This window comes from Schistocerca americana, chromosome 10 (assembly GCF_021461395.2).
Source record: "Schistocerca americana isolate TAMUIC-IGC-003095 chromosome 10, iqSchAmer2.1, whole genome shotgun sequence".
Lineage (NCBI taxonomy): Eukaryota > Metazoa > Arthropoda > Insecta > Orthoptera > Acrididae > Schistocerca > Schistocerca americana.
In genome coordinates this window covers 165169374-165184076 of record NC_060128.1, presented here as the reverse complement: position 1 = coordinate 165184076, position 14703 = coordinate 165169374, and the positions used below count along the sequence as shown (strand labels likewise).

At 39.6% G+C, this 14703-nt stretch overlaps 1 protein-coding gene across 1 annotated transcript in view; it reads left to right on the top strand.

Annotated features, from left to right (window-relative positions):
• Positions 1–14703, top strand: part of LOC124552329 (ectopic P granules protein 5 homolog) — a 358669-nt gene that overhangs the window by 165975 nt on the left and 177991 nt on the right. The window contains exons 19-20 of the mRNA XM_047126600.1: positions 4212–4298; positions 8448–8611. Of these exons, the coding sequence (XP_046982556.1) occupies positions 4212–4298; positions 8448–8611 (251 nt within the window). The remainder of the gene's footprint in view (positions 1–4211; positions 4299–8447; positions 8612–14703) is intronic.

Genomic DNA, 14703 nt, shown 5'->3' with positions numbered 1-14703 from the left:
CTCGCTTCATGATCCAGAGAGAGGGAGGTCAAACCTTGTTCAGACCACAACTTTTTCAACAATGATTTTTAACTGAGCATTCACTTCTCACAGCTGTTGGAGTGGCCACGAAAGACATGGTACAGATTCCATGTTAAACTGCAGGTCTCCGTTTTCCGATTAGGTAACTGGGGAAGATCAGGTACACATAAGTAGCTGCAGTGGCGTCCTGTTGATAGACCTGCTAGAGGCGTACTGGGTACACCAGACAGAATTCTCCTTTGCTCGTGCTTGTTAGCTTGTTTGCTCTGGTGAAAACCTGGCTCAAACTATACAAACATTTTTTTGAATAACTTCATATCAGCAGTTCAGTTCTTGCACATGTAATTCTGATAAAAGTGGCTAGCAGAGAAAATAAAATCATTGCAGTGTTTGACTTCCATCAATGAGGACTTGTAATTTGTTGGAATGAAATGTGCCTTGCAGTACTACATTTTATAACAATTCCTGTAGGCCTTTCTTTAAAATAATATTTGAATGTTTTACTTTTGACTATCAGTGAAACAGTTCTTTGTTTATTCTTTGTAGTCATAACAAAAATGTGAAGTGTCTATTGAATGGGAAAAAAAAACATTTTTCTTGCACCAGTCACACTGGAAAAAGCAAAAACTGATGCAGTCAGACATTTCGCAGTAACTACTAGTTTTATTTAGACAGGACTGGTATGGAGTCAGAAATGGTCCCAGCTGTTGTTCTGCATATTTGGCTGCATACTAGGCATACTTGATAAAATCCGTAAAGTGTGGCGAAGAAAACTGGTAATGCACAAATGACTGGAGCTTAAGAATACTGTTCTGCTGATAAACCTGAAATGAGAGAGAGGTATCAGAAATTATGTTGTGTGATAATTTTCTGAGAAATGCTTTCTGCTGTTGAAAAAACTATTTATAAAGAGGTTGAATCGCACTAGTAGTTCCAGGCGGAATCCACATCATATCTACACATTTTTTGTTGTCCTCCACAAGAACAGAGGTGTCATTATGTCCAGACCATGAATCCAACAAAAGCAATGAATTACTTTCTGCAGCTGGTAGGGATACGTTTCAAACAAAATGTTGAAAATTATTCTTTCCAATTTTTTTAAATGTTGATATGTCAATTACAAGATTTTTGCAACTAAAAAATCTGTTTTTTATTTTTGGTTCTAATTTGCCTTGCAATTCTTGAAGACAGACATACAGCTGCGGAAAGAATAAATCACTCGTACTTATCACTGGCATCGTTGTATATGAATGTCTCTTTGCATTTATTGATTAGGCAACCGACTCTGATCCTTCTTCGTGTGTGTGTGTGTGTTTGTGTGTGTGTGTGTGTGTGTGTGTGTGTGTGTGTGTGTGTGTGCGCGCCCGCACACCAGTAGGGGTGTACATTTCTACTGCCGCCTGGTGCGCAATGAATTTGGCGATTTTCAGATATTTTTTTAAATACTTGCAGTGTCTCATAGCAGGTAAAATTTTTGACAGTGCATTTCTTTCATTGTCTTCTTCCTGTGTAAAAAATTTCAAGGTAGGTTTCAACATGTCTTATTGGACCATTTCCTTGTGAGTGCCCTGCTCCTGTTTTCCAACCTTCTCCTCCTAGCCTTCTTTCCTCCCTATGGGAGCAACTAACGGTTCTGAGAGACAGGCTACTGTTCCTGGTTTGAAATGTGTCTGTCAGAATTACTGGAATTTCTTATCTTGAGGTTAGTTGCTGGCCCACTGTTCAGTCTCTTTTTAAATTTAAGGTTCTCGCAAGTGAATTTTCCTTTTGATGGCGTTGACACTTACTTAGCCACATTGAGAATAGACATAATTAGTATGACAGCTGTTATATTTCTCTGTTGTATTCTTGTTCAAACACAGAGTTGTGGCCATGGAGAACAGTCATTTAATTAACACACACAATAAGTGAACACTGTACTTTATTTAGCGCTGAAAGAACACTTCTCTTTTATAGCTCTTCAGGCTGCTGTGGCTGTAGATGACAGGTGTGGGATTGGCTGCACCCGTAGTCAACAGCACTACAAAAATAACAATTGTCTGTGATACATGAGGTCAATCCCAAAAATTTTTGGGGCATAGAGATACTTGTAATACGATTGTTGGCCACACTGTTATGAGTGGTGCTGCCTCCAGTCCCAAATACGCCCACACATGCTTCACTTGCATGCTCAGTCTTGGATAGGCAGCCATTCAAAATAGCGCTCCCATTGAACACCCTACTGCCAAGTGTGGAGTCTGCACAGTTATTCAATTTTTGTGTGCAAAAATTATTGAACAAGGTGAAATTCATCGTCAATTGACAGAAGTGTGTGGACAGTTGTGCATGTTGGTGACGCAGTTGGTGAAGAGAGTTTACATCTGGTCTTACTGAAACTTACAATGAAAAATGGAGGGGTAGGGCATCCATTTATGACGAGACAATCACGAAGGTTGGGAAACCATATGTAAGGATTGGAGGATCACTCTGGATGCTCTCTGTATTTTAGTTCCTGAAGTTTTCCGAAACACAGATACTATGAAACACTGAAAAAACTCAGGAGGACATTCCAGAACTGGAGAAGAGGACTGTTGAGAAAGGTTCTAAGCATCCTCCATAACAATGCTCATCCACACATTACCTGTCAATCTCCTGGAAAACTTAGGTTGGGACGTCATCATCCACCCACCATACAGTCTCGACTTGCACCAAGTGACTACCACCTGTTCCCCAAGAAGAAGGAACATTTGTTTGAATGGTGGTTCTGCACTAACAATGAGGTGAAAGATGAGGCTCAATGCTTCCTGCACAAGATGGCAGTGAGTTGGTATCACAAGGGCATTGTAAAACTATCACAGCGTCTACAAAAATAGATCAACCAGAAAGAGAATTAGGTAGGATAAACTACACCTACTTTGAAACTCTGCAATCCACCTTAACAACGTGTGGCAGGGGGTGTCCTGTACCACTGCCAGTCATTTCCTTTCCTGTTCCACTCATGATCCTTATGCAAAGTGTATGTTGGCAGCACTAGAATCATTCTAGTCAGCTTCAAATGCTGATTCTCTAAATTTTCTCAGTAGTGTTCCTCAAAAAGAACATCGCCTTTCCTCCGGGGATTCCCAATTGAGTTCACGAAGCATCTCCATAACACTTGTATGTTGTTCAAACGTACCGGTAACAAATCTGGCAGCCCAGTTCTGAATAGCTTCAATGTCTTCCTTCAGTCTGACCTGGTTCGGATCCCAAACACTTGAGCAGTACTCAAGAATAGGTTGCACTAGCATCCAATATGCAGTCTTTACAGATGAACCACACTGTCCATAAATCTTCCCAATAAATGGAAGTCATCAATTCACCTTCCCTACCACAGTTCTCACATGCACATTCCATTTCATATCACTTTGCAACATTACGTACAGAGATTTAAAAGATGTGATTGTGTCAAGCAGGACACTATTAATGCTGTATCCTAACATTACAGGTTTGTTTTCTGTTCTCATCTGCATTAACTTAAATTTTTCCACATTTAGAGCTAGCTGCCATTCATCACACCAACTAGAAATTTTGTCTAGGACATCTTATATTCTCCTACAGTCACTCAACTTTGACACCTTACTGTACACCACAGCATCATCAGCAGACAACTGCAGATTGCTGCCCACCCTGTCCATCAAATCACTTATGTATATAGAGAATTATAATGGCCCTATCACACTTCTGTGGGGCACTCCTGATGATATCCTTGTCTCTGGTGAACTTTCGCAGTGTTCCTTAACCTTTAAAACAATGTAACTATTACAGAAAATAAGCATTTTTGTGTATCTATAAATGTAGAATTTCTTACTTTAGAGATTGCTACCGAGCAGGGTAATGCAGTGGCTAGCACACTGGACTCACATTCGTGAGGACAACAGTTCAAAATTGCGTCCAGACATCCTGATTTAGGTTTTCAGTGGTTTCCTAAATCACTTAAGGCAAATGCTGGAATGGTTCCTTCCATAATTTGAGCTTGTGCTCTGTCTCTAATGACCTCATTTAGGGATTGCCCTCATATGTGCATCCCCACCTCCTGCGACTGGTGCAGATAATCATGGTGCTCAATATGAATGGTGAAGGTAAAGTTTTGTGACTATTTTTTTCACCCCCTATCTGTTGGAATAATCGTATATTTGTAATGTTGGCATTCCAGCAGTAAAATCTTCTTTCAGAGTGGTGAAGAAGCGGAAGGGGTCTGTACAGGTAGCTAAAGAACTGGAGACAGCTTGCTTGGTGTTTGGTGCGGTGATGGGCGTACAGTGAGTAGTGGCTGCCTTTAAAGTGCCTGGGGAAGTGAGTGCTGTGTTCCGGCTTGGTAGAGGCTGTCAGCCAAGACACACCGGTGCTGTAGTTTCCTGCTGTTGGACTGTTTAGTTTCCATGCTGTGTGTGTTCGCTGTATCTTAAGTAGATGCCTGTCTTCATCTGCCCATTACTGTACCAGTCTCCATTGTTTTGTGTGTTGCATCAACATTTCTACTAACTTTTGCTGTCTTTATTAATGATGAGTGAAGATTTTTGCATAACACTGTAAAATAGAGTACTCTGTGAGTGCACGCCTCTGATTTCCAGTAAAAGTAGTTACCAGTTTATTAGGAGTCTTCTCCTACTTAGTGAAGGGAGCGACCTGATATACGTAAATTGTCTCAGTCATTCACAGAAATCAGACACTCAAAAATACTGGATAGAATAACAACAACATGAATTAGGATAGATTGCTTCTCACCTTATAGAGAAGGCATTGAGTGGCAGACAGGCAGCTTTAAAAGTACATTTAAAAGTAGTTTAAGGTACATGACAAAGTGCTTCAACAGATTTAGCTCTTTGGTCATCTACCATCCCTAACATGCTCACTGACTGCCCACAAAGAAGCACCCCTCTTGTGACTTCAGCAACTGAATCAAGCTCTTGCCACGGTTTCCACCACCTCTTATAGTGTCCTGAAATGAGAAACATCTTCCCCACCCCGGCCACAGTGCTATTTAGCCACCCACTGGACCTACACTGTAACCATATCTGTTCTTATTCCACTCCTGCTCCCAACTCCTTGCCTAACAACTCTTCATCCCTGTAAGAGACCCAGATGCAAGACCTATCCCACACATCCTCCCACTACCACATACTACAGTCCTGTCACAGGCATCTCCTACCCCATCAAAGGAATAGCCGTTAGTGCAAGCAGCCATGTGGTCTAAAAATGCAGCTGCAACCACTGTGCAGCATTCTGTGTGGGCGTGACAACTAACAAGTTATCCGTCTGCACAAACAGCCACCACAAAACTGTGGCTGAGAGCCAACTGGACCACACAACTGCCAAGCCTGCCACAAAACACGGCTTGCTTGAGTTCAGTGGTGGCTTCACAGCTCATACTATCTGGGTTCTTAGCATCAACACCAGCTTTTCTGAAAAGGACTGGTAGGAACTCACCTCCTTCGTTGCTGTTTCGGTCCTGGCCTCAATCTTTGCTAGTCCCTGCTTCCACCTTTTAACCTACTCCCACTCAAGCCTCACAGGCGCCTTCTGCCAGCCTCCCCTCTTCCCAACACATGAGTGTAGTCCTCCCCCCCCCCCCCCCCCCCCCCCCAGCTTTTCTTCCCCTCTCCCCAGCATGACTTACAAATGCTGAGACTAGCAGCCTACCATCCTATCCTGCTCTCTCCCACAGACAGCATCACCCCATCTCCCCTCACCTCTGTGCTGCTGTCCCTCCCCTTCCCCACTCCACATCTCTTCTGTACCCCTGCCACCCACACGAGATCACTACTCACTGTAGGCAGACCTCAGTAATCAGACAACAGTTGCCATGAGTGTCAAAGCTGTGCGTATACGAACGTGTGTGTGTGTGTGTGTGTGTGTGTGTGTGTGTGTGTGTGTGTGTGTTTTCTAAATCTGACAAAGGATTTGCCCAATAGCGTGGTCTACTTTTAAATGTGTATATCAGCTGCTAAACATCTTGTCCATGTGGTGAGTGGAAATCTATACTAATTCATATTGTTATTCATACAAATCAAGTAGCAGATTTTACCATATTAATATGTTACTAAAACAGTATACAAGGTGTGATCAAAGAGTAATGGGTATTTTTAATTTTGTGGGATTTATACATTGCATTCATGAATAAATGAAGTCATATTGCACGTTCTCAACGGGCTGGTCCTCTTTTTCTCTAAGTACTTACAAACTATGGAGGGCCACCTGCACAAAGTATGCCATGTCATAACCTGTCTCACTCACAGCAATGTAACGCAACATAAGAAGTGTTTGTATGAAGGAGCTAACCAACAGTGACTGGAGAGGAATGTTGTACATTGTTAATGACAGTTGGCTTCAAACTTGGCAGGGATTGCGACTGTGAGTGAATGCAGATTCGTCACCCCCTCTTTCCAAATAAATAATGTTAAGTTTATTGTGTGTGTTGGAAATTTGGAATGGGGTACTCTGCAAAAATCCCTTGCTCATGGCACTACATCAAGATGGGCCAAACAACACAGTAACTGCTCAACAGTTGACAGCAGGTGTGTAGTGCTGTAAGACAAGTCATGATCTTGGAATATTTTTAATATTATGTTGTGGGCCTACTCATTCGGGATAGTGTGAACATAAACTAGGATGTGTACTTCAGCATTCTTAGTGTCCACATCTACATCTCCACTGACAAGTCATGGTTCTAGGGGTGTTTCTCATATCCCTTAATTAGGGCCCACTCATTCAGGATAGCGTGAACATGAACCAGGAAGTTTATTTCAACATTCTCGGTGACCACATCTACATCTAAATTGACTAGTCATGTTTTTGGGAGCATTTCATGTACCTTGAATTGGGCCTACTCTTTCAGGACAGTGTGAGCATGAACCAGGATGTTTATTTCAACACTCTGACGACAATGCGTTGCCTTTTCTTCTACATTTTCATTATGACTTTATTATAGACAGTCCCACCTTCTGAGATGATAATGCTCACGCCAATGCTCATGCATTCCAGGGTTGTCAAACACTCTGGCATCCTGTCGCACCTCGACCGGTGTGCTAAATCACCCAGCATTACGGCCACAGAAAATGTCTGGGACTATTTGGAACAGTCCTTGAAAATAACAGTCAACCTCTCCAAAATTTCATTGCTCTCTGTTATCTAATCATTGTTGAGCCAGTGGCTTCAGCATACCTGAATAATTTTGTAAACTCTCTTCTTCAGCTGTTATGAAGGCTAGGCATAGTGTTGCAGAATATTAGTGTGATGTTTCTTGGGTGCCCAGTTTTTTGTTCGGTGCGCTATTCTTTTCTACGAAAAGACTTACCCTCAATTGCAGACAACAATAAGATGCATGTGAGAAAACTATTAAACCGTTCTGCGGCATTTGACCTCACTATGCGTTTTGTGAGTGTAGATTTTAAGGTGACCGATTAATTGTATTAATTACACTACAAACTAGTCACATATTATTACTAACTAAATTATTTTAACAGAGCCTTTAGCGTGTATGTTGATTATGACTACAGTACACACAGAGATATTGATGATGAATTAATGTGCAACTTTAAACAATAGATCATAGAAATATCTGACCCTGTGCCATCTGGATGTTTTCCTCCACCATCAGCATCTCTGAATTGTGCAGATAGCAGTTTCCTGTAACCCACTCTCTGCACGCCCTCCGCACAACAATTTCCCCTTCCCTCCTCCTGTAACATCCTCACAAAACAGCCTTGCGACACCTGGCTCTGACAGCTGTGCATCATGTGCATAGCCCGTGTACCTGTCTTCCTCTCTTCCTGCATTCCTAGTCTGCAAACTGGCTGCCTCCCTCGGAACTGCTGGTCACCCACCCAATTCCATCTCCTTGCCTCCTGCCCCTATCTGCCTTTATCCAGCCCACCTTGTACAGTCCTTACCACAAACCTAGCCCACCTCCCGAACTGCAGCACTAGCCCTGTTTGTCCAGCCGGTAGTATGTAGGGGCGTATGCATGTATATGCATGTATCTATACATGTGTATTTGATTTCTGTGTGTATTTTGCTCTTGCTCAAAAAGGATTGCTCCGAAGGCATCAAATTATTACTTTTACGTGTGCCTGTTTGTGACTCGACACTTCTGCTTTACAGTTAGTGGTTGCCTGTAATCTGAAAGAATTTCCATTGACCCATATTAGTAACTTTATGAATTTTAATCACAGTTGTGCTACTGTTTTGAGCAACAGGTGTCGATGACCTCAGTGTTTAACAATTAAAAAAAATAAATCTATCCAGTCCGAGAGTTTAAGATTTTGAGACACAGGTAGTTAGGTACAATCAACTTAAATGCAGCCAGAAATCTTTATTCTGTACTGTGTGTTGGTGATGCCTCCCACTTGTTTTCTCTTCTAGTGGGCTGTACACACTGTAGTTTCCAGTAGCTCTTCTTTTAATGACAGGGTCCCAGACCGCGGTGGAGTCGGAGACAAGTTCTTTGAGGGGATGGTGAACCTAAATATGCTGAAGAAGCTGAAGAGGCGCCTGCAGGAGACGGAGGAGTTCTACCGCAACCGCAGCCGTGACCCTGGTCTCGAGGAGGAGGCCGTGAAGCTGAACACGAGATGTGCCGAGTAAGTACCCACCTGAGTTGGGCAAGTGTGGTGTAGTGTTGCACATAAGAGTGTGCAACACTAAAGATTACTTCCAGCTGTGTGTGTGCGCCATTCTTGTCCTTTAAACTTCCAGAAATTGTAGACTGGAAGCTACATACAGAGATGCAAAAATGTAAGAGTTCTAGTGTGTACTTTAAAATTGTGAGACGTTATTGCTAGCCGGTATGTAATTATGGAAATAGGGTTCTGCCTTGAGCAAACACAATTCTGTTCGCTACCTCTCATGTTCATCGTATTTTCTGTCAAACGACAGCTAAAAATTTTGCATGATAATATATACAGTTTTGGGATTATGGTATATGTATACATAACATCATTAATAAAATTATTACAATAGCATCCTATACTGATGTTTCTCTTGCTCTTTGTCATTTCCAGGGCAGTTGATAGTTTGCTCCAGATTTTTATCTGCAAATGTCAGTATTTGTCAGTGGTATATTGAATATATTTACTGAATTGCTACTCATCTACACTTCCGTTTACATGATCGTGCTGCTATTTATGCTTAAGTGCCTGGCAGAGGACTCATCAAATCAATTTCACTGTATTTCTCTACTGTCGTACTCTCAAAGAGTGCGCAGGAAAAATGAACACTTAAATCTTTCCTTGCAAACTCTGATTTCTGTTATTTTCTTATAATGATCATTTCTCCTGATGTAGATGGGTGCGAACAAAATATTTTTGCATTCAGAGGAGAAAGTTGGAGATCGAAATTTCATGAGTTCTCACCCCAACAAAAATGTCTTTGTTTTAATGATTGCCACCCCTAGTCAAGTATCATATTCATGACATTCTCTCTCCTATTTCATGATAGTACAAAATGAGCTTCCCTTCTTTGAACTTCTTCAATGTCCTCTGTCAGTCCTATCTGCTATGGATACCACACTGCACAGTAGTGCTCCAGAGGAGGGAAACTAAAAGAGCTAATTACAATATTAGACAAATGAGTAGTTTTTGAGACATTTCTCATCGAGAAAATCAGTGGTCTAACTAAAATTCTTTAAAAGTGGAAAAAAGTAGCTTTTTTTATTTCCAAAAATAAAAATTCTCATTGAAGGGTCAGTGCTATGACAGTATACCTGACATTGAAGCCAGTGTGATGCACGCAATATTCCAAATAAGAACTTCTCTGGCAGATTCACATGCTTGTATAAATGTGCTTTTGGACCGTACTCAAGTGGAGGGATGTTATGCAGAACATATTGTAAAGGGACATCCTCCTCTAGTATTACTTTTGCTCAACAGTAGATATCGATACCAGTAATATTTTTCGAAATTAGGTGCAGGTCAGTATTATCTCAGCTATTTTTCTGAACAGTTTCATATAAGTTTATACGCAATATGTTATATTTCAAGCTAAAATTTATGAAAAGGAATTACTTTTTTTCCGCTGTTACAATAGATATGTGCTAGCTCTGAACATACAGTTAATTTTTTATTTTTTTTAAAGACATTTCAAATTATGAAATATTTGGCACACTTAAAATTTCTTTTATTAATTATACAATCTAGTACTGTTTATTATGTTTATTTCTGGATTCACTTATGAATTAATTATCAAACTAATATAAATTCATTTGTCAAGAAAAATTGTAGACCTTTTGGAATATTGTTATTACTGCAGAGTGAAGCAGTAGTAAGCATACCTCTGATGTGATTGGACGTTGTTTTGTATTTTAGGCGAACAATGTAATTTTGCCTTTTTTAATGTGAAAATTCAAAAGACAGTGTGATATAGTAACATGTGACACAATAAATTAAAGTAAAAACAAAAATTCTGCAGCGACATTCTTCAAAATTATTTTGATCAATTGAACTGTGAGAAACTAAAATGTGAGAATTTCAGCTTCAAGAATCAGAACCCTAGACTTGAAGAACTGGTGCCAACTGTGTGAGAAATGATAAGTAAAAAGTTTATTGTAAATCTTACTCTTCTCTAATCTTCTGAAAAGACTTTATCATAAAGGACAATGGTAACAACAAGGAAGGAGGGGTGGATTACAATCTGAAGCATTAAAACCACCATCTTAATTCTAAAGTGTTGGTTGAGTGACAATCAGTTCCCATTAAGCACTTGAAAAAATTCATTATTAACTATTAGATGTCCATTAAAAACATATATGTGTATTGATTATAGTCATAGACCATCATTACAGGACATCTGTCAGTATCAAAATTGAATACATGTGATGTGCACAAATATAATGGAACATGACAAAAATGTGGGTATACCATATGTATATACATACAAGGTGAAAACAGATCAGGGGAAAGCATATTTCTTGTTCCTTATAGGCTCATACAACATCAACGTTATCATAGTGAAAGTCTTCAATTTAGTACAGCACTTACAACAATAGCTACACAGTATCGCAGTGATTAATATCAAAGTAACGGAAAGCATGGAGGATCATATGTGTGTGAAACAAGCAAAGACAATCATCTGTAAGGTACCATCACAGATGGAAATGCCTGTGATACATTCAGTGGTGATAATAACATAACTTAATAACAGAGGAAATAGTCTCAGCTGAAAAGAGTTAAGTAGGATATCTCTGTTGAATGTCTCCGGTAAGATTGTGAACTAGTGACAGAGCAAGTTATCAATGATGACATTATAACATTGCAAGGAATATATTTCCTGTGTTACTACCTTAAGTCATTGTAACATTGACTTTCTGATACACCTGTGTGTGACAATTGGACATTTGAATCCAGTAAATGATGATCTGTAGCCTGAGATCCATGTATACACTCAAATGGCTCTTCGCAGTGTCATCTAATATTATTTCCCTACACTAGTGTGAACATGATTATGACTTACAGATTATTTTAGTATGTCCTGTGAATGTTGCACATATCTCTTCTTTTAATTTGTACATATATTTAGCCTGACAGGTTTAGTGTGAATGCCTTCATATGTCAGTCACATGTTACATATAGGAGCATGGGCTAAATTGTCTTAGTTATTTAACAATGCTCTACTTGGAATTTAAAGAATTATATGGTTCTTTAATTAATCTCTGTGCAGCGTGGCATTATTTATTGTATAAACTTATTATGGCTCAGCTTCCATATACAATACAATATATTTATCATATGTTTTTAATTGTTTCACTTGGTATTCTGAACATGATTTATGTATAGTTATGTATTATAGTTGTATTTGTTAAAAAATTATTGGGTTTCACAATAGTAAAAACCTACTAATTTTGTAAACAAATATAACCACACAAACATAATGTACAGGGCACCAAGTAAAACAATGAAATTCATACTGTAAATACATTGTATTGTGCTTAGAAGCTGAGCGATTAATAAAGCCTAACTTAATATACAATAAATAATGGCACAGAGATTATTCCCATTGTGCTGCCGTTGTTTACAAGCCAGGAATAAAACCAGCCTCGGAACTTTACAGATGGCAATACCTGCGATACATCAACTAGTGATAATAAATGTAACTTTATAACAGAGAAGTACTGTCTCAACTCCAAAGAGCTAAGTGAGATGTCTCTGTTTGAAATCTTTGGTAAGATAATTTGAGGTCTAGTGACAGTGAAAGTTATCACTGTTGTCATTATAAAATAAGAAGAAAATGAAATTGATAATATTTATATAATGTACCCTCCAGCATGAACCATACAGATGCAGTTCATGGTGGAGGATACGTTATGCACTTATAACTTTCACTGTCACTGATATAGGCTAGTGTTGCTGCCTCCGGATCACAGGGTCTCGGGTTCGATTCCCGGCTGGGTTGGGGTTTTCTCTGCCCGGGGACTGGGTGTTTGTGTTGTCCTCATCACTTCATCATCAGCATCATCATCATCATCATTTGTGACAGTGGCTAGATTGGACTGCGAAAAAAATTGGACTGTGTAAAAATTGGGACTTAGTGCAGGTGGTGATGACCGTGCAGCTGAGCACTCCACAAACCAATCATCATCATCATTGTCATTGTCACTGTCACTGATTCTTGAATTATCTTCCCGAGCAAGGTGGTGCAGTTCGCAGTTGTTAGCACACTGAACATGCATTTAGGACGACAGTTCAAACTCACATCCAGCCCTCGAGATTGAGGTTTTCCATGATTACCCTAAATCATTCCAGGCAAATGCCAGAATAGTTTGTTTGAATGGGCATGGGCGATTTCCTTACCCATCCTTGACACAATCCGAGCTTGTGCTCCGTCTCTAATGGCCTCGTTGTCGATGGGACGTTAAACACTAATCTCCTCCTCCTCCTCTAATGCCCTTGACATCAACAGGACATTAAACCCAATCTTTCTTCCTTCCTTTGGATTATCTTACCAAAGATGTTCAAGAGAAATATCCCACATAACTCTTTGGAGCTGAGACAATATTTCTCTGTTATAAAGCTACATTATTACTACTAGTGGATGTATCAGAGGCATTACCAATTGTGACAGTACCTTACAGATGAATGTCTTTGTTTGTTTCATGTATATATATTCCCCCATTCTTTTCATCTCTTTGGTATTGATTACTGTGATACTATATTACTACTTTAAGTGCTGTATCTGACTACTGATTGTGGAGTTTCACTATGATAACGTTGTTGTAAGAGCCTATATAAAGAACATAAGATATGCATTCACTTGATATGTTTTCATCTTGTAAATACATATACGTAGAGTGTACCAACATTTTTTTCATGTTATATTATTTTCATGTATATTGCATGAATTCAGTTTTGATGTTCACAGATGTGTTGTGATGATTGTCTATGGCTGAAACTCGTAGATACATAGGTTTTAATAAATACTGATGGTTAATTATGCATTTTCTCAACCATCTTACCTGTTCTCTATTTTTTATAAATCCAGTCTTGAAATTTTTTAGACTGATAGGTCATGTAAACGTAGGTATACACTGTGCAAGGACATAGTTCCCATGTCATGAGAACAGATTCTGACTCCCACTGTAAACACACAACAGCTACAGCTATCAGTTCCTTTCAGCAGGACACATTGGAGATGTCTCCCAAAACTAAGGTCTGTTTGGTCATAAATAAATAAGATTATAAGAAAAGATTTTTATTGACAGTAATATTTTACTACATACCTACTTTCGTTAACCCCTCTGCATAGAAGTCTGCTACCTGTGAACTGAACCAGTCAGTAAGCCCAGCCCTGAGTTCATTGTCGCTTTTGAAATTGTTGCCATCCAACCACTTTTTCAGATGCAAGAAGAGAAAATAGTCATTTGGTGCAAGGTGGAGACTGTACAGGAGGTGATAAAAAAATTCCCAATGAAAATCTTGAAACTTCTTGGTTTTGGCAGCGATATGAGGGTATGCATTGTCGTGAAGGAGGATAATGCCGAATGACAGTTTCTTGCTGCATCAATTCCAGATGTCACATCTCAGTTTGCTTAGTGTTTCACTGTATGTGTCAGCTGTAATTGTTGATCCTGCTCCATGAAACCAATCAAAAGGATGCTCTTCTCAACCTAAAAAAAAAGAAGAAGTCATAATTTTTTCAATTCAAGAATGAAGATCACTTAAACTTTTTGCCAGATCAGATGAACTCGCGATTGCGATTAATGACTACCATCAGTCGTAGAACGGAATGATGACAATGAAAATTTGTGCCGGATCGGGACTCGAACCCGAATTTCCTACTTATCACAATAAGCGGGGAATACGGGTTCGAGTCCACGTTCAGCACAAATTTTCATTGTTGTCATTCCATTCTACAGGCAATGGTAGTCATTAATCGCAATAGTGACTTCAGATGACGTGTTTAGTAAAGGCTGTGGTTGCCGCAGTGCATCGCCATCAGAATAACACCGGCACTGCAATATCGTATAAACTTTTTGAGTTTAGGTGAACTTAAATGGTACCAATGTATTGACTTGTTTCAGCTCTGCGTTGGTTTACAGATATCCACGTCTTGTCACCTGAAACAATGTGAACCCACATTGCACACAGTTTGTGATATCAAAACTGTTGAGTGACTGTTCTTGAAATCGAGGTTCAAGCAATATTTTGGAATTCATTAGCGTGACCGCTAACTGTA